Source organism: Rhineura floridana, chromosome 1 (genome assembly GCF_030035675.1).
Source record: "Rhineura floridana isolate rRhiFlo1 chromosome 1, rRhiFlo1.hap2, whole genome shotgun sequence".
NCBI classification, from domain to species: Eukaryota; Metazoa; Chordata; class Lepidosauria; order Squamata; family Rhineuridae; genus Rhineura; species Rhineura floridana.
Window position 1 is genome coordinate 156,769,916 of NC_084480.1, and position 25,705 is coordinate 156,795,620.

At 42.5% G+C, this 25,705-nt stretch overlaps 1 protein-coding gene across 1 annotated transcript in view; it reads right to left on the bottom strand.

The window, feature by feature from the left end:
• Positions 1–25,705, bottom strand: part of CHD1L (chromodomain helicase DNA binding protein 1 like) — a 71,126-nt gene that overhangs the window by 16,231 nt on the left and 29,190 nt on the right. Inside the window, exons 11-14 of the mRNA XM_061638789.1 lie at positions 19,656–19,729; positions 9,777–9,887; positions 2,844–2,958; positions 345–498 (exon numbers count right to left, since the gene is read on the bottom strand). Coding sequence (XP_061494773.1) covers positions 345–498; positions 2,844–2,958; positions 9,777–9,887; positions 19,656–19,729 — 454 coding nt within the window. The remainder of the gene's footprint in view (positions 1–344; positions 499–2,843; positions 2,959–9,776; positions 9,888–19,655; positions 19,730–25,705) is intronic.

Consider the following 25,705-nt stretch of genomic DNA (forward strand, 5'->3'; position numbering starts at 1 on the left):
ACAAATTCTAGTTTCTGTGGTGTTTGACTGAATTTCAGAATTTCACAGAAAAAATGAATTTCAACCATAGTTTCAAATACCTGCATTGGTCTCACAAATGACACAGAGTTCATGATTTGATATATGTGGCTTTGCCCAGTAAGGCGTTAATCACACAGCACAGTCTGAGCCTTTACAGAAGTTTAAAGCAACCCCCCCAAAAAAATCAAACACAAACCACAGATTTCATCTCTAGCCTTAAATTCCCTTGATCTTCTAATGCAACACAAACAGTGCTAAATCTCTTGGGGCTAGCTTTGCACAGCAGTTTACCCTGCTATCCAGAGCTACATTTGGCCTCTTACCTGAATATCTAACACCCCCTGTGATTTCTGTGCTCTAAATGCAAACTGGCCCCCTTCGATAACGGTGTTGGTCAGCTGGAGCTTTGATGCTGCTCGTCGGTAGATTATTTCTTCTACAGTATCTCTCCCAATGAAGCGAATAATTTTTACAGGCCTTGCAGAGCATAAAAAAAGTATTTAAAGATCATTGTTTGTATTAGATCACAGGCTAAATAATGAAAACAAAATGCACAACAAGAAATGTAGAAGTCCTTCAGGAACAGAAATTGTTCAGAAATCATTCACACACACACCCTGTAATGTGGGGCGGAAATTTTTCCAGTGCTTTATTTTTCCACAGGAAAAAATTCATTTCGTAAGTTCGTTAGTAACAATGAATTGATGCCAACTGCAAATAAATATTAGGCAAGCTTGACTATATCAAAATGTTTAGCTTTGTTTACTAAATACAAGTAAAAGAAACATGCCCCCATAACATAACAACATAAGAAGAGCCTGCTGGATCAGGCCAGTGGCCCATCTAGTCCAGCATCCTGTTCTCACAGTGGCCAACCAGGTGCCTGGGGGAAGCCCGCAAGCAGGACCCGAGTGCAAGAACACTCTCCCCTCCTGAGGCTTCCGGCCTCATCAGTTCCTCAAAGGAAGCCTGTCATTTACACCTCTACGCGCACGGAAGCACACGTGCACACGGTCTCCTCATATCCAGAGTAGTCACTCAGCCTTCTTATCTGTTCACAAAATCAGACTGCCATGACTGAAGAACGTCACTAAATGCAAGAGAAGCAACATGATGTGACTAGTAAGCATGAGTACACACCTGCAAGCATGACCTCTCTGAGGTGGGGCTTGCAAGCCTTCTGTTTAAGGTAGAACTGCTGCCTGGATGTCCAGCAGAATGCAGATCTTGGGCAGCTGCAAGCACCAGCCCAAAGGTGTTCTGCCTTACATGTTGCATCTTGGTGCCTATCTTACCCAACAGAAAGGGAAGCTACTGCCTCAGACCAGACCAACTTTTGTCCCTGCAGAACACATGGGGCTGGGAGGAAGCTTTTGGAAGCACAAGCTGCCGTCGCCGCTCCCTTCCACAGCAAATCCCCTTTAGGCATTGTGACAGGCTCCGCGAGTTGCTGCCTTGCTCACCTCTGGAATGCATGAAGTACTGACAAAGAATAGCTTATTATTAATTATTACTATTTCTATCCCATATTTCTACCAGTGACGGAAGGCGACAACAATCCAATAAAAATAATACACAAAAAAGGTTAACACAATCAAGGCATAAAACAGACATCTAAGATATGAACAATGAAAATTTGAGCAGTGTAAATTAAACTGCTAGGCCAAATTAGCTGCTGTTAGTGTAGGGGTAAATAAGTTTTGAGTTACACAGATGTAACTGCTAGATGAAGAATTCTGCATAATGCAAACTTGCATATTCTAATGCCAACAAGTCTTTACTATATCATCTTCAAACATAACATAATTGGGGCAACACCCCAATTAAAGCCAACATGGGTAAAAAACAAAAAGCATTTAAAGTAGAAGGGAAGAGTTTAGCCCTCAACTGACAATTTCAATCTGTCCTTATTCTTCAGGCATCTTCATCATGCATACCTATCATTTATCTTTTTCTTGTTTTTTTTCCTCCTGTTTTCCATAATGTTGAACACTGCTGCAATCCATCATCCCTGGAGCAGCACAATCAACACAGTGTGCAGACCAGCTTAGTTCTGCATTCTTGATAAAAGCCAGATCAACATATACATTTGGCTGATACATTTCTATGCTTCCTTGAAAATCCATCTGCAATTTGTTGTTTGTGAATGCATAGAGTATTTCCATCTCCTAGCAACCCCAAGTGCTAAGGGCAGGATTGCAGCTTGAGATTGACAGACAAATGGTCTGGGGGCTCTTCCAGACTGTTGCTATTTCCACAAGCTCAGGCAGGAAGGTTGTTGGGCAGCAGGGTGGTTCTGCATCTCTGACCCAACACTAGGAACAAACATCAAATCCAGCTCTCAGATGGATTGGTTTCCTAGTAAAGGAGATGGAACTCCCATGGCCAATGTTGACTGGTCCCATCCTGCCTTGTGCTAGCGCTGCATCGAGTATTTAGATAGACACGGATTAATGCTTTATTATGGTCTGACCTGATTCTATGCGGTCTCTGCTAGGGTTGTCAGGTCTGCTGTGCACCTGGATAAGTGGCACCTAGGGAAAAGCCTGGCTCTGTCACAAGCAGCAAGAATGAAAGTGCCAGGGGCAGAAGCTGTGGTCAAAGTCAGGTTGGTGGTCTGGAGGCGAGACATGGCAGCCAGCATACCCACTCTGTGACAAGTTGTTCAGAAAAACAAGCTGGCTTGGCCTTAAGGGTTTTATGAGGCCTTGTGCCATTAGCCTGTGGACTCAATGGACAGCATAAAACAGCACAGCAGCATTTGTGGAACATATCTTTAAGGAGAGAGAGAACAAGCAAGTACACAAAACATTTGTCCTCACTTATTCTGGCCAATCCGGTGGGCTCTTGCCGTTGCTTGTAAGTCATTTTGTGGGTTGAAGTCACTGTCTACAAAAACAACGGTGTCTGCTGCAGTTAGATTCATGCCAACTCCACCTTGGGAAATAAAGGGGGATGCCAGTTTTCATAACTGAAATAGCAATGAAAATTTTAAAAAAGGCATTTTTCCTCTTCACAGCCCAAAAGGAAATGAAGAATAGAACGATAAATGGTTAGTTAATTTGATTAACAGTGATGCACAGAACTGTATATTGGTTAAAATAAACACCCAGTATTTAAGTATTTTTACATTTCATTAAATTAAATGTATAGACCACGTCATCCCAAAGACTTGGGACAGGTAAGGATTTAAAAAGCATGAACACGTCATTGCACAGAATTATGTTAAAATATAATTTTAAAAGCCATGTGACCCAACCTTCCCCCTCATCCATATTACGTATAAATGTAGCTGACCCATGTTTGAAATCATGGATGTGCTACCCTCGTGTGGAGCTTAGGCCTCAGTTTCTGTTCTGTTTCTCAAAGACCTGTGAGATAGCTTAATCCAAGAGAACACCCAGGATCATCCAGTGAACTTTATGGTCAAGCTGGAATTTAAATCTCAGTCTCTCTAGTCCAAGCTCAGCATGCTATCCTCATACTGGTTGTCTCAATATAACATTGAATTTTACTGGGAGGCGTGGCTTGTCATTGAGCAAGATGGCTGCTTGTTCTTGAGGAGGCCTATGCTGCTGAATGCAATGGTAATACTTATTTGATCTAAATTATAATAGCAGAATTGAGTTTGGTGATGCAAACCAGCACTCACTCGGACTCAGAAGTTTCGCAATAGCGCACACAATCGCTCAGAAGATTCTGTACTGTCAAGTGCTGGGGAATTAGATATGGCATGCGGAGGCACAAAATTGACTAGAGAGCTCTCACAAGAGGATAATAATAATAATAAATTTTATTTCTGTGTCGCCTATCTGTCCGAGTTAGCGGACACTCTAGGCGACGTACAACAATATAAAAACACAATATACATATTAAAACAGCAATCAGAACAAACTAAAACCAACCTTCCGTTTAACATCATAAAACGAATCCACCCCAATCCCATAGGCCTGCCTGAATAGCCAGGTCTTTAAGGCTCGGCAGAACCCCATCAGGGAGGGGATGTGCCGAAGGTAAAAGGGAAGGGAATTCCAGAGGGTGGGGGCCACAGTCGAGAATGCCCTCTCTCTGGTCCGCACCAGCCTAGCTGTTTTAACCGGTGGGACCGAGAGAAGGTCTTGTGAGGCAGATCTTGTCAGGCGGCACACTTGGTGATTCTGGAGGTGCTCCTTCAGATAAACTGGGCCGAAACCGTATAGGGTTTTAAAGGTCAACACCAACACCTTGAATTGGGCCCGGTAGACAACTGGTAGCCAGTGAAGATCTATTAGCACTGGAGTGATAACATTTTAGCACATTTCAGACTGCTACATACTGACATGGCAAGGGATTTGAAAGCTGCTTTAGAGACTATACACCGTAAATTAACCACACTGCAGGAACAATTTTTGGAAGTTACTAAAGCAGCTAGTGATGCGATGGACCCGAGTGTCTGCAACGAATCTAAAATTGACAAGCTACAGTTAGCTACACATAGCCTTCAGGTACTTTTGGAGGAGCAGGAGGATAAATATCACACATTGAATATTCACTTGAGGGGGGTGCCTGATGGAGAGGAGGGGGCTACCCCTGTAAGTTCATATTACAATGGCTTAGATTTGCAAGTGGCGGGAGATGTTGCCTTGAAAGACATTGAACAAATGTATAGAGTGCCAGGTCTCAGCACCCACAATGGCAGCAGTGCTTGAGGTATGATAAGATTTGGGAATACAGTGTTAAAGAGACAATCTACAAAGTGCTGCACAATTTTCATACTTTATGGTGTGGTGTTGAGCCTCAGCTCTCTCAAGGGGGCCAGGGAGGAGGAAGACATGAGTTTCAGGTTTCTCAGTTGTCAGAAGACACGGAGGATCCAGGAGTTGTTGAGTCTCTGCAAGACCTTGGGAGGGGGAGCGAGGCTGAGCTCGGGCCAATTCCCACGGACGGTGCTGTCTCTGCAGGGGAGAGCGCGCCGCCCTCAGACATGCCAGTTGGACAATGTGTCGGAGCGCGCTTTGACTCCCCCTCTACTAAGCAGCGCTCGGGATACTTCAAACGCTTCCCTGCCCCCTGACCTCGAGCCCGTTGCTATGGAGCCGGTTCTCTCTGATGAGGCGGGGGAAGCACGCCCCCCTTCACCTCGCTCTCAACGCTGTGAGAAATGGCCAGGACAGAGGCCGGACTTACGAAGGAGTCAGAGATTACGATCTAAAACATTCCCTACTTAAGACTGCTGCCCTCGGGTTCATTCAAGCTGCTGAGTCAACTTTCTTCACACGTTGCAGAGCATGTCTAGAGTGCAGTTAGGGAATTCTAGTGAGATAGTTTAGGGGTTTCTATGAAGCGCACTGCTTTGATGTATCCATTACTTTAATAAAACAAGATTTAATTGCACCAGCGTCTCAGTCTTGTGGGACCCACTCTGAACAGGACATGTGGAGCTGCAGAAATTCAGGTTTACCAAGATTTAAGCCTAGAAACATTAAAGCGCAGGCACAACTTCAAACCAGTAACTGGAGCCCTGCAACAAGCTGAAGTGCCTTATAGACGGGGTTTCAAGCTAATAGTGCACCACAAAGATAAAGTCCGAGCAGCTTCCACAAACGCTGAAGCTAAGAAATTGTTTACAAACCTCTGTATAGAGATACTTGCAGACTTAAAGGATTCTGAGGTAGATTCAGACAATGATGATGTTGGTAATGAGTGGTCCATTAAGAAGGGGAAAGCTTGCTCCTGTAAGCGTGATTCTAGAGAAGACCATCAAGCGCAAAAGGATAAAAGAGGGGGACCTCAGAGAGATCAATAAACAGATAATGATTGAATTAGCGGCTTGGCAGCTTTTATTGTCTGAATTAGAAGCTTTGGAGAACACACATAAGCAACATGGTAGCTTGAAAATTCTTCGACAGCTGCTACATAAACACAGTGAGTTGGAAGCTGTGGATGTCGATCGGGTTACTGCTGCGATGATTTATACCAATGGCATGTACCACGAATTTGGTAATAAAAAATCCAGGATGCTGGCACAAGCTTTGCAGAAGAAAAGAGAATGCAACTGTGTAACTCAGATTAAAGACTCTCGAGAAGCCCATTGTTACTCAACTCAGGCTATCAACAAAGCATTTGAGGAGTTTTACGCTCAATTATATAGTTCTAATGCCTCTGGCCCACCAAGTCTTGCAGAGTTTCTGGGCAGCTTGCACTTGAAAACTTCATTGCAGGACTGTGTAGATCTGATGGATCAAGATATATCTATTGAAGAAGTATTGGCTGCCATTAAAAAGCTAAAAAATGGCAAAACTCCTGTTTTGGATCGGGTTTTTTTTGGGGGGGGGGTTATAAGGTGATCCAGGACAGTTTAGCACCTATTTTGGCTTCTTTATTTAATGAGATTATGGATGGAGGTTCAATGCCATCTTCATGGAAAACATTAAGACTTATTACAATCTGCAAACCGGGTCGGGACCCCACTCACCTGACATCATATCGCCCCATCACCCTGATCAATCAAGGTAACTTCTATCGGCTATATTGACCCACAGATTGAGTAGGGTGGTGGGGCGATACGTGGAAAAAGATCAACAGGGGTTTGTACCCAAATGACAGATAGCAGACTCTATTCGATGGGCCTTGAATGTGATGCAGCATAGTAGACATAAAAAAGACCAGATTGCTTTAGTTTCACTGGACATTTACAAAACTTTTGACACCTATATGGAGTATTGCAACAAATGAACTTTGGGGTGAGGTATATGGATGTTATTTACCAATTCTATTCTGATGTCTCTGCTATGGCTTAATAGTTAATCATATGGACTCACCTTCTTTTCCTTTGCTAAGGGAACTCGTCGGGATGTCCTTTATCTCCACTTTTATTTATTCATCTATGGAATCATTAGCAAATAAAATAAGGCAGGGTCCATTTATAGAGGACATTAAAATAGGAGGTGAGTCACATACCATTAACCATGTTTGCTGATGATGTTCTGTTATTTCTTAAAAATCCTGCTAGAGCAATACCAGAACTGAAAAACATTCTTTGCAACTTTCAGGTTGTGTCAGGGCTGGAGGTCAACTATCAGAAATCTTCAGTGCTCTGTCTTGCTTCTCCATTGGAACTGCAACAAAAGTTGGCCCACGATAATGGACTTCTACTCCAGCCTGGTAGTATTTAATATTTGGAAGTAGCTCTTCCTGAAAGACCCGAAACAGCTTAAAAAACAGAACTTTGGGCCCCTGGTCAAAGATGTTAAACAGGACTTGTACAAGTGGGCTAAGGTTAACCTCACTTGGTTGGGAAGGGTAGCAGCAATAAAAATGGCTATGCTGCCCTGATTTTTGTTTTTATTTCAAATGCTCCCAATTATATTAACGCCAAAAGAGATTGCTAGTTGGCAACAATTAATAAATGGCTTCATTAATTTTGGGAAATGCTCGAGGATAAACAAAACTCTTCTGTATAAATTGCAAGCAAAGAGTGGCTTGGGCGTCCCTCAATTACAACTATATTATGAGGCTTGTAATCTGAAACAATTACTGCAGATTATCAGGGGTAACTATGAAGTGGATTGGGTGAGAATGGAAGCACCCTGATTGCAAACATCTGTTAGAGCCATACCCTTCAGTAAATTGAGTTCACTCAAGCTACAACAACTTGCGAACCCTTATCTTAAGGCCACTATTTTGATTTGGAAAAGATGGGCAATGCTATATTAACTTCTATAGACTCACCTCTACTCCCATTTTTGGAGCACCCCAGTTTTCAAGACCTGACCAAATTTAATCAATATAAACAATGGGAATCAAAGGGTCTTGACAGAATACTAGATTTGTTTGCGAATTGTTGCCCTATTACAGAAGACCAAATGCAGCTCAAGCTTGGGGAAATAAAGCCTTCTTGCCTCCAGGTAACACAAGTTTGATCTTTTGCTAAGTACATTCATCCCATAAATAAGCCTCCTCAACAGTTAACATTTTATGAAGAACTGTGTGCAAGTTTTAGTAATAACCTGAAAGGGATGATTTCTCTGATATATAAGGGTCTATTGTCAGTTTGCTTTGGGATGACTTCAGGTTTAAAGTTGCAGTGGGAAGCTGAAATAGGCAAGGAAACAGATACAAATAGTTGGAATAGTCAGTGGAGAAGACCACCTTTTCGCACTATTTCAGCACGGGTGAAAGAATCCTCATTGAAAGTGGTAGTCAGGTGGTACTGCACTCCTTTAAAACTACGTCAAATTAATCTGAACATAGCACCTGATTGCTGGCACGGCTGTCGTGAATGGGGCACATACTTCCACATGTGGTGGATGTACCCTGTTGTGGCAGGGTTCTGAACTAGGGTATTCCAGGAAGTCACAGCCATAGTGGGTCACATTGTGCCCCCAAACCCAGAGATGGCTTTATTATATATCACATCGCAGGAAATGCAGGGTTTACTACATAAAGACTTAATCTTTCCTCTGTTAGCAGCTGCCAAATTAGTTATAGCCCAACACTGGCGCTTGACCTCGCCTCTATGGCAATTTGTTCTTATGGAGTGCCTAACGCACCAAAGCCGCCTGGACAGACGGCTTCCACTAAAAAATACTTCTGAGGGCACATGGTGGCCGCTTCTGCAATTTTCTAATAGTGATAAATGTCTGTTTAAACCTAACGGGGCACAAGCAGTCTTTTGGACGGGTACGATTCAGATGTGACAGTTATTTGAAGCAGTTATTCTATATGGAAGTTACTGGACTCTGATGTTAGGCTGCTGGTTTACTGAATTTTCCTAAGGTATGGTTACCCAATGTTTGAGAGGGTTTACCCCTATTCTCCCCCCTTCCCTTCTTCTCTCCTCCTTTTTTAGATACTGGTTACTGTTTTGTTGTATTCAGGCAAGACATTCAAATTTAAGTAATTTTTTTTAAAAAAATTGTACTGTATTTCATCTTCCTAGTTTTTGTTGAGCTGCATCACTTGCTTTGAGCCCGAGAGACTACGCACGCGAGTAGAAAGGAACCAACAGATGCTTTGAAGACGGGCTCTGAGAACAGAAGTGTGTGGTGGGTGTTGGACTTGGTGTCTTGCTTTCTGGAAGAGCAGGCAACTGAGAAATGTTTTGGCATTCCAGCCTATGGATACAAGAGGTGGAGACCTCAAGCAGGGCGAAAAGACTGGGGCAGGGTCAATAACAGATCAGCTGAGAAGACTAAGATTTGCCCACTGCTAGTTTTCAAAGTGGCAGTAGAACACCTAGTATAGAACAACTACTTGCCAAATTATGGGTGATCAGGATTCCTGATTAATCTTTATCTACTGGGCATAGGTGTGTGCATGTACATGCCTGGCCTGCCTTCAAGTCGATTCTGACTGATGGGGACCCTTTGAATAGGGTTTTCGTGGTAAGCGGTATTCAGAGGGGGTTTCCCATTGCCTTCCTCTGAGGCTGAGAGGCAGTGACTGGCCCAAGGTCACCCAGTGAGTGCCAGGGCTGTGTGGGGATTCAAACCCTGGTCTTCCAGGTCATAGGCCAACACCTTAACCACTACACCACACTGGCTCTCTGTGCATGTACATACTCTGCAAGTATTTCCCGTTAATACAGTTGGACTTTCGTTTATATAAATTTTCTGCTTGACCTGCAGGCTATTTGTATAAGTGAAGTTGCACTCGCAGCTCAAGGACTCTTGTGTGCATCTTTATTTAACATCTGTGAAGACATTAAAGGGACATTCACAGACTGGGGAGCAGCTAACCTCAGCTTCCCTGTCTTCCCATAACCTTTGCCTCACCTGCCCTGGTGCTCAGGAGGAAGACAAAAATGGGCTGCTGACCAAAGTTCTTAACGGCAAGGTGCCTCTCTTCACCTCGTATGGATCCATCCAGGCGCTCGTAGCTGTAACCTTTTCAGTTAAAAAAAGAGAGAATTAAATGGGAAGTCAGTTATTTCTGACTTGCATTATTAGATGTGAGAATGCTTTTTTGTAATAGTCATGTGCGTTTTTAGATATATATTGTAATTCTGTTATATTCTGTTGCTATATTTTGTTGTATTTTTGCTTTGTGTATCATTTGCTTTTATTTTTGTTTTACTTACGTACGTTGCTTGAGTTGAGATTTATTGCTCAACTATGTTACTTAAATGAGGATTATTATTAGCAGCAGCAGCTGTACTGAATGTGGAATTTATATTGATTGTTGTTGAAATGTAAACTACTTTGAGAGTTCCTGACATATAAAGTGGTATACAAGTTAAATAAATATAATATAAATCGTAGCCTGTGCTTGCCACCTTCTGGAATCTTTCTCTTGTATTGTCCACTGAGCTGCACAGCTTTTCCCAATGCAATCCACATCTCAAATGTCTTTTTCCACGGTCATTTCCCCCATTTACTCCCCCTTACTTTTACCTTCCTAATTATGCCATATTACATTACACTATTCTATTAATATTTCTACTTATTTTCCCAACACACAACTTAGTTTCAATAGTTACACCAGGAACCATGAAGTTATGTCAGGGTGAACGGGGTGAACATACCTGACCTGGAGTTCTTAAACGATATTTGCTGCTTGGAGTTTGAACCAAGGAGCAGGGGGTGGCATGGGAGAATATGCAGCAAAAGCTAAATAGGCAAGGATGTTGGCCATTCCAGTAACTATCATGTACTAAGGAGCTTCTACAACAGCTTGGTTTGCACCAGAGCCAAGCCATGCACTCTTTCCAAAAGGGGGCTCAAAAGTAATCTTTGTCAAATAAACACTAATTGCACCCTTGTACCTGGAGTTGCTCAGGAATTCAAAAAAATCAGTGCAGTTTTGAAAGATTCTTTCTACCATCTTGGTTCAAAATGGCATCCAATTTTATCCAAACTTAGATGAAAACCTGTTCTTTGAATTTGGTTACAATATCTTAAGAGATGCCCAAATGCAGAGGACAAATAACTTTCCAAAATATATAGTACATTATATCTGGCCTTCATTTTAAGTAGTGTGGTTTAATTCTATTTTTGCTACAGGCAAAACATGTCTTCGTACAGAAGCCACAGAAATTAGAAACATTAAAACTGATTTATATCCAAAAGGAGACAAATGAAAGCTATATCCTACCTCAGTGCTTGTGGCCATGAGCCCTGGGAACATTTAATGTTTAAAACGGATTAAAATAAAAATAACAGGGTATATCCTAAAATATATATCTCAGTTGTCAAAAGCCAGGATAAAGAGGTGCAGTTTCAGCACATAATGAAAACTACAGAATGAAGCTGTCAGACGCAACTCTGTGGAAAGGACCCCCACAATGTAGGGGCTGCCACAAAGAAAGCCTTCTTCCGGATCGCTGCCCCCAAACATTGGAGGTGGTAGAACTACCAAGAGGGCTCTCCCTCCTGATCTTAACCCTGAGAGGGTCTGTAGGGAAGGAGGCAATCTTTCAAGTATTTGGGGCCTAAGTAGGGATGGGATTTGCAGCTGCTGCGGATTTGCCACCAGTCACCCCATCACACACAACCCGCCACCACAGAGAAGAAGGCAGGAAAGGAGGGCTTCCCGGGCTGAATGACAGAGCAGAGGCTTCAGCAACAGCCTCCCTAAGCAGGGCCAGACCGCAGAGGAGGCACAGGGAGAGGAGATGCCACACTGTGGGGAAAGAGAGAGGCTGCAGGCTAGGGTGGGTGAATAACCGCTTAATTCCAAATGCAGGAGGTTGTAATTAAGTGGGTATTAGCCCACTACAACCTGCAGTGTGGTGTGGCGTCTCCTTCCCCTGTGGTGTGCCGTCTCCTCTTCCTCCTCCATGGTCTGGCCTGGCTGGAGAGGCTGTTGCCGAGGCCTCTGCTCTATGGCTCAGCCCGGGGAGCCCTCCTCTCCTGCCTCCTTCGTCTCTGTGATGGTAGGGGGTGGCAGATCAGCAGACAAGTTGCAGCGGCTTCAGATCCCACCCCTAGGCCTAAGTCATTTAGGGCTTTAAGCACTTAACTGGGCCAGAAATGAACCAGCAAACCATGCTGCTGTTTTAAAACAGGGATTTTGTGAGTTCTAAGAAGAAGCCCAGTCAGTAATCTGTCTGCTGCATTTTGGACTGACTGAAGGTTCTGAGTTGTCTCCAGGGGGAGCCTCATGTATAGTATGCTGCAACAATCCAGTCTGGAAGTTATTTTTTTATTTTATTTAACATATTTATATATTGCTTAATCATAAAAACCTCTAAGTGGTTTTCAAAATATATATATTAAAATCATCAATAAAAACCAGAAATAAAAAATACTGACCTAAACATTTCAAAATATAAATAAAACCAGCAGTTAAAAATACACATTATAAAATAAAATTACATATTAAAATACATGTCAGCTGCACATATCTGAGTATGTATCTTGCCTAAAAAAAGTATTTAGCGGATGCCAAAATAGTGCAGTGAAGGTGCCTGATTAATATCAGTGGGCAGGGAGTTTCAGAGTGTAGGTGCTGCCACACTGAAAGACGGATTCCTTACAAGTGTAGAATGAGCATTATAGCATGCTTACAAAAGTGCTAGTTCTGCAAATTGAAGTGGGCATATATGGGGAAAGGCAATCCTTCAAGTAAATTGTTCCCACGCTGTTAGGGACGTTATATACTATATGGATGGGATCCACATTTTGGTGCCAGTTTGATTTTTGTTCCATCAAACTTCTTTCCATTACCTCTTCGTAAGGGATCAATGTTTGCTATTTGCAATAAATATCAACTTGGTTTTTTCCCTGCAAAAACATTGTTATTAATATCAATATTTTTTTAAATCATTTTTCTTAATTTTTAAAAAATATATTTTCCTCAAAATATTGATATTGAGGAAAATGTCAATATTAATATCAATATTTTTGAGGCATTTTTTTTTTAAAAAAAATCTGCTTCAGCACAGTAAACCGCTAGGGAAAAACCCGGTCTGCCAGGACAAAAAAAGCAAATAAACAGGAAACCCGGTGTCAAATTTGAATTTTGCAGAATTCAAGCACATCTCTATTATACACTAACACTTTGAATTTGGCCTGGTAAACTGGCAGCCAGGAGTATAATATGCTGACAGGGCCTCAGTCCTGTCAGCAATCGTGCTGTAGTTTCCACAAGGAAAGCCTCATATAGGGTACATTGCAGTAATCCAGTCTTGAAGTCACTGATGCCTTGGCTACTGTGGTCAAGTTCTCCCAGTTCAGGAATGGCCATGATTGTTGCACCAGCTGAAGCTGGTAAAAGGCATTCATAGAATCATAGAATAGTAGAACTGTTAAGGGCCTCTAAGGCCATCAGGTCCCACCTCCTGCTCAATGCAGGAATCCAACTTAAAAGCGTATGCAACAGGTGGCTGTCCAACTGCCTCTTGAATGCCTCCTGTGTTGGAGAGTGCATCACCTCCCAAGGTAATTGGTTCTATTGCAGTATCGCTGATAGTTAGGAAGCTTTTCCTGATGTTCAGCCAAAATCTGATTTCCTATAATCTGAGCCCATTATTCTGTGTCCGGACCCTCCGCGGAGCAGAGTGGTAAGCAGCAGTAACGCAGCCAAAGCTCTGCTCACGGCCGGAGTTCGATTCCAACAGAAGGAGGAAGTTGAATCTCCGGTAAAAGGGATCGAGGTCCACTCAGCCTTCCATCCATCCGTGGTCGGTAAAATGAGTACCCGGCATACGCTGGGGGGGTAAAGAAAGGCCAGGGACGGAACTGGCAATCCCACCCCATATATACGGTCTGTCTAGTAAACGTCGCAAGACGTCACCCTAAGAGTCAGAAACGACTCGCACTATAAGTGCGGGGACACCTTTACTTTTTTTTTATTCTGTGTCCTGCACTCTAGGATAATCGATAAGAGATCCTGCCCCTCCTCTGCGTTCCAAACTTTCAAATACTTGAAGAGGGCTGTTATATCTCCCCTCAGTCTTTTCTCAAGGCTAAACATGCCCATTTCCTTCAGTCTCTCTTCACAGGGCTTTGTTTCCAGTCTCTTGATCATCCTTACTGTCCTCCTTGGAACCTGTTTCAGTTTGTCTGCATCCTTCTTAAAGGTGGTGTCTAGAACTGGACACTGAGCCAAATATGTCCCATCTTATAATTGTGCATTTGGTTTCTTTTTCCTAGATGTAGAACTTTGCACTTACCTCTATTAAATTTCATTCGGTTGTTTTCAGCCCAATGGTCCAGCCTATCAAGATCCCTTTCAATTTTGTTTCTGTCTTCCAAGGTATTGGCTATCCTTCCCAATTTTGTATCATCTACAAATTTGATAAGCATTCCCTGCATCTCCTCATCCAAGTCATTAATGAAAATGTTGGAAGAGCCCTGCAGTACTCCGCTCGTTACCTCCCCCCATGTGAAAAGGAACCACTGATAAGCACTCTTTGAATACGATTCTGTAACCAACTGTGGATCCACTTGATAGTTGTTTCCAACCCACATTTAGCTAGCTCACTAATCAGAATATCACGAAGCACTTATTTATTTACGTATTTAAAATATTTCTATCCCGCCCTTCTACCGTACAATAGGGCACTCAGGGCGGCTACAATAAAATAGCACACATATATAATAAAACACACAATAAAAACACAAACATTACAGTAAATTAAAATGCATAAATTACAATTAAAATACATAAAATGCATTATGCATACACATACAAACATACATGCATGTATATATGTGCATACACATATAAGAGAGTGAGAATAAATGAACTTAAAAGATAAAAAAACTTTAAACAGTGTCAGGCTGACCTGTCAGTCCCAACCAAAGGCTCTCCGGAATAAAATAGTTTTTACAGGTTTCTGGAAGACCATCAGGGAGGGAGCAAAGCAGGCTTCTTGGGGCAGGGAATTCCAAAGTCTGGGAGCCACAATTGAAAAGGCTCTCTCCCACTTTGTCAAAAGCTTTGCTGAAGTTGAGATATATTATGTTCACAGCATTCCCACAGTCTACCAGGTAAGTTACCCGATCAAAAAATGAGATAAGATTAATATGGCAGGATTTTAGTAATTGACTTTACGATGTTGGCTTCTAGTAATCATTGCATTGTTTTCAAGGTGCTTACAGACTGACCGCTTTATAACCTGCTCCAGAATTTTTCCAGGGATTGATGTCAGACTGACTAGTCTGTAGTTCCCAGGTTCCTCCTTTTTGAAGATAGGGACAACATTAGCCCTCCTCCTGGCACTTCACCCATCCTCCATGATTTCTGAAAGATAATCAACCGTGGTTGAGAGTTTTTCAGCCATCTGGAGTATTTTTCTTTCCCTTTCTACTCCTCTTCTAAGTACTGGAAAGATGGATGAGAAAACTATCTGGGCCTCAAAGCCCTTGAGGTTCCTTCCCAGAGCTTCAAAGTCTGACGTGGTTGTAGCTCCACTTGGCAGTATCATTTGTTCCCTCATGGATGAGAAACAAGAGATATCTGTCAGTGGGCTTTATGATTGTTGGCAACCCTTCAGTCACATCTACGATCCATCCTTCAGGGAGGCAGCATACCTGGCAAGTCCACTGGTGTTCTCCGCATACCTGGGTTTCAACTCCACACAGTAGGGAGTCTTCCACTCCTCTACTTTTCTTCTTGTTGCAGGGTATGGTTTCATTGTCTCTGCTTGACTGAGTTTCAGCCTCTCACTTGCTGTCCCGTGGGTCTCCTGTAATTCTTCCTTAGCAGAGTGTCCTCTAGTCATCCTCAAGTACCTGAAAGTGGTTCTATAGTTCCATGCAGAATGTCTTCTGACTCTTCTGCTCCAAACTGTCATTCTTTTCCATGGAGTTTCCTCCACTTTATTGTTCCTCTCCTCAACATTTTCTTCTCCTGCTTCAATCTGCTGTTGTTCTTCCACCTCTTGTACTTCTCTTTGCTGTTGTTGTTCCGTTGTTCCAGTGATCGGTCTAAGAACTCATCGCCTTCTCATATACTCTTGAGTGTGGCCACTCGCTGCTCCAGGCTTCTCACTTTTTCTTCCAACAGTGCAACCATCTTGCACTTGTTACATGTGTATGTCATGTTGTTTTCAGGCAACAAACATTGCACACACCTTGCAGGTCACCACCGCTGGAGTGTCCTTTCCATCCACAGTCTCTCTTACCTTTTTCTCTATCTTCGTACTTGTATCGGAATGGCCTCCTTGAAGGTTTACAGGCAAGTCCCACTGGTCTATGACATGCTCTACAAAAACAACGTTTTTAGGGACCTCCCCGCCAAACTCCTATTAGCTCTTCCTGTTAACTCACTGTTTGCTTGCTCTCTGGGAGCTGGCTTGCTTGTATATGCTCTAGACCAGCTGGTCATCTGGTCAGGAAACAAAATGAACAAGCTACCCACGCTGTTTTTATTTGTGCAGCAGCATAAAAAATTGTACAAAATTTAGATGCAACTTAATCTAAACTAAATCAATTAATCATATAGCTCAGTAAGCAATGCCAGTATATATATCTCAGGATGGAACATCCAATCTTCCAAGAACACTGGCATTGCTTACTGAGCTATATGATTAATTGATTTATATATTTATATATATATAAGACAGTTTTGAAAGCAACAAACATATTGATTGATTGACTGCACTTGCATACCACCCCATAGCCGAAGCTCTCTGGGCGGTTTACAGCAATTAAAAACATTAAAACAAATACACAATTTAAAAACATATTTTAAAAACAATTTAAAACACAATTTTAAAATTCAAAACAATATTAAAATAATTTAAAACACATGCTAAAATGCCTGGAAGAAGAGGAAAGTCTTGACCTGGCGCCAAAAAGATAACAGTGCTGGTGCCAGGCGCACCTCGTCAGTAAAATCATTCCATAATTTGGGGGCCACTACTGAGAAGGCCCTATCCCTTGTTGCCACCCTCCGAGCTTCCCTTGGAGTAGGCACCCGGAGGAGGGCCTTTGATCTTGAACGTAGTGTACGGGTGGGTTCGTATCGGGAGAGGTGTTCCATCAGCTATTGTGGTCCCAAGCTGTGTAAGGCTTTATAGGTCAAAACCAGCACCCTGAATTGAGCTCGGAAACATACAGGCAGCCAATGCAAGCGGGCCAGAATCGGTTTTATATGTTCGGACCGTCTGGCCCCTGTTACCAATCTGGCCGCTGCATTTTGCACAAGCTGCAGTTTCTGAACCGTTTTCAAAGGCATCCTCACGTAGAGTACATTGCAGTAATCTAATCTGGAGGTTACCAGAGCATGGACAACTGAAGCCAGGTTATCCCTGTCCAGATAGGGACGTAGTTGGGCCACCAACCAAAGTTGGTAGAAGGCACTCTGTGCCATCGAGGCTACCTGAGCCTCAAGTGACAGAGATGGTTCTAGGAGAACCCCCAAGCTACGAACCTGCTCCTTCAGGGGGAGTGCAACCCCATCCAGAACAGGTTGGACATCCACCATCTGGTCAGAAGAACCACCCACTAGCAGCATCTCAGTCTTGTCTGGATTGAGCCTCAGTTTATTAGCCCTCACCCAGTCCATTGTCGCAGCCAGGCACTGGTTCAGCACATTGACAGCCTCACCTGAAGAAGATAAAAAGGAGAAATAGAGCTGCGTGTCATCAGCATACTGATGGCAACGCACTCCAAAGCTCTGGATGACTGCACCCAACGGTTTCATGTAGATGTTGAACAGCATGGGGGACAGAACTGAACCCTGCGGAGCCCCATATTGGAGAGTCCAGGGTGCCGAGCAATGTTCCCCAAGCACCACCTTCTGGAGCCGACCAGCCAAGTAGGAGGGAACCATCGCCACGCAGTCCCTCCCACTCCCAACGCAGCCAGTCTCCCCAGAAGGATACCATGGTCGATGGTATCGAAAGCTGCTGAGAGATCAAGGAGAATCAACAGAGTCACACTCCTCCTGTCTCTCTCCCGACAAAGGTCATCATACAGGGCGACCAAGGCTGTTTCCGTGCCAAAACCAGGCCTGAAACCCAACTGAAATGGATCCAGATAATCGGTCTCATCCAACAGTGTCTGGAGCTGGCCTGCAACCACTCGTTCCAGGACCTTGCCCAGGAATGGAACATTTGCTACTTGGCCTATAGTTATTAAGATTTTCTGGGTCCAGGGAGGGTTTCTTCAGGAGTGGTCTCACTACCGCCTCTGTCAGGCCCTCCAGGGACCACCCCCTCTCACAGAGAGGTATTAATCACCTCCCTGGCCCAGCCGGCTGTTCCATCCCTGCTAGCTTTTATTAGCCAAGAAGGGCAAGGATCCAGCACAGAAGTGGTTGCACGAACCTGTCCAAGCACCTTGTCAACGTCCTCAAGCTGCACCAACTGAAACTCATCCAAGAAATCGGGACAAGGCTGTGCTCTGGATACCCCGCTTGATTCACCTGCTATAACACTGGAGTCTAAGTCCTGGTGGATGGGAAGGAACAGATTGAAGCTTAATCCTGATAAGACCGAGGTGCTACTTGTGGGTGACAGGGGGAGGTTGGGTGCTGTTGACCTACAGTTTAATGGGGTAAGTTTACCCCTGAAAGATCAGGTCCGCAGCCTCGGGGTGGTTCTTGATTCCAGGCTGTCCATGGAGGCTCAGATTTCGGCAGTGTGCCGGGCAGCTTGGTACCAATTACATCTCATACGGAGGCTGCAACCCTACCTCCCTATTCATCAGCTCCCACTGGTGGTACACGCCCTGGTCACCTCTCGATTAGACTACTGCAATGTGCTCTACGTGGGGTTACCCTTGAAAACGGTCCGGAAACTACAACTGGTGCAGAATGTGGCGGCTCGGTTGCTTACAAACAGCCGCCACCATGATCACATCACGCCAGTATTATTTCACCTACATTGGCTTCCAGTTGTTTTCTGGGCCCAATTCAAGGTGTTGGTATTAACCTTTAAATCCCTATACGGTCTCGGCCCAGTTTACCTGAAGGAGCGCCTCCAGTACCACAAATTAAGCCGCCCAACTAGATCAGCCACACAGGGCCTTCTCTCAGTCCCACCAACGAAAACAGCTAGGTTGGTAGGGACTAGAGAGAGGGCATTTTCAGTGGTGGCCCCCACTCTCTGGAACTCCCTCCCATTCGATCTTCGCCATGCCCCTTCCCTGGATACATTCCGCCGGGCCTTAAAAACTTGGCTCTCTGGACAGGCCTTTAGGATTTCCGGGGAGGGCTAACTTTTTTGGGATACTTATTATCTATTGATTGCCCTAACTGATCTCATGCTGCTGTGATTAATGACTTCATTGTATTTTATCTGCATTGTATTGTATTTTAATGAATTTTAGTTTGTACGTCGCCTAGAGTGACTTCGGCCAGATAGGCGACACAAAAATTAAATTTTATTATTATTATTATTATTATTATCCTGGAAGTGCCTAGTAAATTCATTACAGCGGGCCTCAGATGTCCCTGGGTATTGTATACCTTGTAATCCCAAATGTATGTGAAAGGCTATTCCATGGGAAGGAAAATACTCGGACAGAAGTTTGGACAGGAAGGAAACATGTTCAGACAAACTCTCATTTGTTACTGAAGGCACTGAAAACAGATTCTGGACTGAAGCCAAGGTTCAAAATTCAGTCTTGGAGGGTATTCATAGACCACAAGTCTTTGGGGCCCTTCACTGTATACAGAATCAGCTGTACAGTACCCTTTTGCAACCAACAATAGGACCAGACACAATAAAACCAGCTATATCAAGAACCAAGGGCATTTACCTCTGTAATCCATATAGTCCTGCAGAATATCTAGCATGTGTGTCATTTGGGAAAACAGCAATACACGATGACCACTGGAATGAAAAAAGAAGAGAAGCCTCTGACTTCAACTCATTTTCGTGTGAAGTGCAACTAAGGCAGATTTAGACTGCAACTCAATATACTCTTATTTGAAGTAAATGAACAGATTTTGGGGTGGGTTGTCACTGTGGAAATTGTGAAAGAATCCAGCCTTGCCACATAGCAACTCAATTAGCAACTGCAGCAGTACACACAAATGTGACATCAGGCCACACTCTAGCCATTCAAAAGCCAAATACCGCATTCTGACAAAAATAAAGAAAATCTGTTATCTTTTCCAGCAAAATTAGTCCTTGCAAGTATATAGACAATTAAATATTGTCATGGAAGCTGAAAAGAGACCCATCCTAGTTACGCTGGTATCTGCAAGGCATCTTGGCCACATGGAACAGGCCACCACAATCATACAAAGCTCTAGGATATTTGCACTCCAGGGTTTGATGCAGTTCAACTATTTTAAGATCCCTAATTCTTAAATGTGGCGAGAGGGTTTGAGTGTGTTGAAGAAGGTGAGAGCAATGCTGTCAGGAGTCTAGACCAAGAGGCTAGACTCTTAGCAGGGGCACCCAAGGCAGAATGGTCAAAGCTGAGACACCAGACTAAGATGCATCCCAACTCAGAGCAAGGCAATGGTAAACCACCTCTGAGTACCTCTTACCATGAAAACCCTATGAACAGACTATACAATATGCAACACGAGATAGTGCTGGAAGATGAGACCCCAGGTCAGAAGGCACTCACCAAGCAACTGGGGAAGAACAAGGCACGAGTAACGCTGTGACTAATGATGCAACTGGGTCAAATCTGAAAGGAAGCCCAGAGGTTGATTCATACAGATTCTAAAGGAGAGTCCGGAGTTGTACAATGTACACAATAGGAACACGGAATGTGAGAAGCATAAACCAGGGAAAGTTAGAAATTGTCAAACAAGAAATGGAAAGTATCAACATTACAATACTTAGTGTGAGTGAATTAAAATGGATGGGAATGGTACATTTTCATTCAGGCAACTACAAAATATTTTATGTAGGAAATGATAAATTAAGAAGAACCGGGTTGCTTTAATAGTGAGAAATGATGTAGCAAAAGCAATTAGGAGCTATAACGCTAGGTATGAGCGAGTGATATTGATGAGACTCAACGAGAAATCTATTAACATAACCATTATCTAAATCTATATTCCAACGGGAAAGGCAGAAGAAGAGATCTCTAATTTTCTCCAAATCTCTCCATTTTATGCAGAAGTACAGGAAGAAATTGATCACACACCCAAACAAGATGTGTTGATAATCATGTGGGACTGAAATGAAAAAGTAAGGAGCAGAGAAGGACTAGGAATTGTGGAGAAATGGGGTTTAGGAGATAGAAATGATGCAAGTGAAAGACTTATTGAATTCTGTGAAGCCAATAATCTGTTGCTAGCAAACACATTTTTTGGGCAACCAAAAAGAAGACTGCACACATCGACATCACCAGATGGTCAATATAGGAATCAAATTGATTATATAATTGGCAACAGAAGATGGAGAAGTTCCATGCTTTCTGCAAAAACAAGACCAGGAGCAGACTGTGGTACAGACCATGAACTGGTCATATCGAAAATCAGAGTAAAGCTAAAGAAGAAGAACAAAACAATCATAACGCCAAAATACAATTTAAATAATATCCCAGAAGAATATAATGAGCAAACAAGGAACATATCTGAGGCTTTAAATTTAGTTGATAAAGAACCAGAAGAACCGTGGATTGAAGCAGGAGATATTATCAGGGAAGAATGTAAAAAGACAATGGAAATGGACTGCCTTCAAGTCAATTCCGATTTATGGCGACCCTATGAATAGGATTTTCATGGTAAGCGGTATTAAGAGGGGGTTTACCACTGCCTTCCTCTGAGGCTGAGAGGCAGTCGACTGGCCAAAGGTCACACCTCTAGCTAAAAAGAGAGAAATACCTCAATGGATAATGCACAAAACTCTTAAAATGGTTAAAGAAAGAAGGAAAGCAAAGGCAAAAGCAGACAGAAACATGGTCAGAACCCAAAATGCAATAATACAGCCACAAGTATGTAGGGACAAAGAGAACTATTACAACAACTAATGTATAAAAATAGAAGAGGATAATAAAAAAGGTAGAACGAGAACCCTATTCCAAAATATTAGAGAAATGAAAGGGAAATTAAAACCAAGAGTAGGGATGTTGATAATCAACAGCGGAACACACTGACTGACCAAGATAAAATAAAGGAAAATGGAAGCAATACCTTAAAGAACTCTATAAAAGAGATGCAAGGATGACAGTTCATTCATGGAGGAACCGTATGATGACAAACCAGAAATATTAGAATGCAAGGTGGAAGCTGCTCTTAAAATACTTGGAAGAAACAAATCATCAGGAATAGACGGCATACCAATAGAACTGTTACAGGTTACTGAGACTGAATCTGTCCACATTTTGACAAAAATTTGTCAACAAATATGAAAAACTTTTACCTCTGTAGTCCCTTCAGTACCACTCCCTATATATATTTATGTATTTTTATTTATTTATTTATTGCACTTGTATACCGCCCCATAGCCGAAGCTCTCTGGGCGGTTTACAGCAATCAAAAACATTAAAACAAATATACAATTTAAAACACATATCTTAAAAACAATTTAAAACACTGCTAGGCAAAGGGAAATACAAAAGACTAAACATCGCCAAATCTTCTAAAGATATCATTGTTTCACGTTGCCTAGTAACCCCTACTCGAGTTAATCAACAAAAGGGACAACTTACTCCAGAAAAAAAGACACACATTGATTACTCAATATTACTCTTTAATGCCAGATCAGTCAATAATAAGACTTCAATAATCTATGATCTTATCCTAGATGAACAGGCTGATATTGTCTGCATAACAGAAACCTGGCTTAACAACTTAGGTGGAGCCAACTTAGTTGGTATATGCCTGCCTGATTACGCTGTCTACCACCAACCTAGGTTGGATTACCGTGGTGGTGAAGTAGCGCTTATATACCGTAAATCTATTCCCTTATCTAGAATTTTCCTCCAGCCTTCCCCTGGTTTTGAAGCTCTTTGTCTGAAACTTGGTCATCATAATCACATTGTGATTCTTGTGATTTATCATCCTCCCAATTCACCAAGCCGCTTCTTGTTTGATTTATCCAATCTAATTGCAGGTTTACTATTGGATTCTCCTAAACTCTTAATTTTGGGAGACTTCAATATTCACATAGAATCCTCTGCCTCAAGTAACGCTCTTGACTTTCTATCCTCAATGTCTACATTGGGGTTGCAACAGTTAATTTCAACCCCAACACATATTGCAGGCCATATCTTAGATCTTGTCTTCCTACCAGAAACAGGTACTTCTGATTTCCGAATAGAGAATATAACCTCTACCCCATGGTCTGACCATTATTTAATTAGCTTTAACCTTCTTGTGTCACCTGTACCCCCCAAAACTAGAACTTCAACTAAATTATATCGCCCTAAGAGATTGTTAGATCCCGACCTATTCGCATCAAAGTTTAAGGAATATTCATGCCCCCTTACTGGAACTCCAATCGACACTTTGATCTCCTCTTGGAACAACATCATGACTGAAATTATGGATTCAATGGCTCCCCTTCGCCCGTTAAAAATTACAAGATCTAAATCAGTCCCCTGGTTCTCCAAAGAATTGCTAGAAATGAAGCGTACCTATCGAAAGTTAGAACGCCGATGGCAAAAAACTAGGAGTCCATCCGACCGAGCTCAAACCCAGGAATTTGTGAAAACCTATACTTTGGCCAGACACGCTGCCCAAAAAGCATACTATTCAACTGCAATCAATTCAGCCAGAAATCAACCAAAACAACTTTTTCAGATAGTTAACAGCCTCCTCCATCCTAAACAGCCGGTTTCTGATATAGTCCACTCTCAATCCCGTTGCCAGGAGTTTGCTACATTCTTTGAAACTAAGGTAGATCAGATTCGCTCCACCTTGGACTCTATTAAAATGGCAGAACATAATGATATTCCATCAGAAATTGATGTAGCTAAATTGGCAGAATCCAATGACACTCCATCTGAAACTGTTCTTCCATCCCAATTTATGAACTTTCAACCTATCTCACCGGTTGATATTCCCCAACTTCTCACTAGAATGAGCCCGACAAATTGCTCACTTGATGTCTGCCCTTCATGGCTTATAAAAACATCAAAAGCTGAACTTGCGAATTGGCTCTGTGTGATAATCAATGCCTCACTTCAACAAGGCCATGTTCCCCAGACATTGAAAGAAGCAATTGTAGTTCCATTATTGAAGAAGCCTTCCCTTGACCCCACACTTCTTACCAATTTCCGTCCAGTATCTAACTTATCTTTTATCAGTAAAGTTATTGAACGAGCTGTAGCCACACAACTGCAAACATTTATAGATACTAATGATTGTTATGACTCCTTCCAATCAGGTTTTCGGCCAAAACATGGGACCGAAACAGTGCTAACAGCACTGGTAGATGATCTACGACTTGAATTGGATAGAGGAAATCTAACTTATTTAATTTTGTTAGATCTGTCAGCCGCATTCGACACTATCGATCATACCATTCTCCTAGACCGCCTCTTTAGTATGGGATGCCGAGGAACGGTACTACAATGGCTCCGCTCCTTTTTGGAGGGCAGACTACAAAGAGTTGTCCTTGAAAATTTCTCATCCAAGGTTTGGCCAGTACGATACGGTGTCCCCCAAGGCTCCGTATTATCCCCAATGTTATTCAATATTTATATGGAGCCCCTAGGAAGGATTATCCGTGAATTCGGAATACACTACCATCAATACGCAGATGACACCCAACTCTACTACTCTTTCCCTCCAGATGCCGTAGAGGCGGTTCGTCCCTTAAACCAATGCCTGGTTGCCATACAAAACTGGACTAATAGGAATAAACTAAAACTTAATCCAGAAAAGACGGAGGTTCTGTTAATTGGACAAAAACCGTCCCATGAAATCAAAAACCTACTTACCTTAGACGGGGTCCCACTCCCTCTGAAATCCCAAGTTCGGAGTTTGGGTATTATCTTAGATTCCGCTCTGTCCCTTGAACCTCAAATTGCAACAGTATCCAGAAGTGCTTTCTCTCAATTAATACTAGTCCGTCAACTCCGTCCTTTTTTAGAGATGTCGGACTTGAAGCAAGTGACACAGGCTCTTGTGACCTCAAGACTGGACTATTGCAACTCCCTATATATTGGACTATCTGCAAGATCACTTCGCTCGCTTAAGCTGATACAGAGCGCGACGGCAAGAATGCTGACCAGAGCAGGTCCACAAACACACACCACACCTCTTCTTTATCAACTTCACTGGCTTCCGATCTCATTCCGTCATCAGTTTAAAATCTTAGTATTAACTTTTAAAGCTCTAAATGGTTTAGCGCCAATATATCTATCAAATCGTATTCTGGAATTTAAACCTCAGCGACCGACAAGAATACATTTCGAACACTCTCTCATCATCCTATCCACCTTTATAATCCGCCGTGCCAATACTAGAAATAAAGCCTTCTCGACCATAGCGCCCATCCTAGGGAATAATCTGCCACCAGAGATCCGACGTTCTTCTTCACTCATGGACTTTCGCTGTCAGTTAAAAACTTTTTTGTTTCTTCTAGCTTTTAAACATTTAATAGTTAATTGATTTTTTAATGATTTTATTGTACTCTTATTATTTTATATTAGATTGTATTGGACATTGTTTTTTGTTCGCCGCTCTGAATTCTATGAACTAGGGCGGGGTATAAATTATTAAAATAAATAAAATAAATATAAATTGAAGGGCTGGAAAGCAGAATGGAAATATTTTAAATAAATAATAAATGAACAAAACAATGGCCAACAGACTGGAAGCATGCAATATACATCCCAATTCCAGAGAAAGGGGATCCCAGGCAATGCAGTAATTATCAAACTATTGCCTGAAG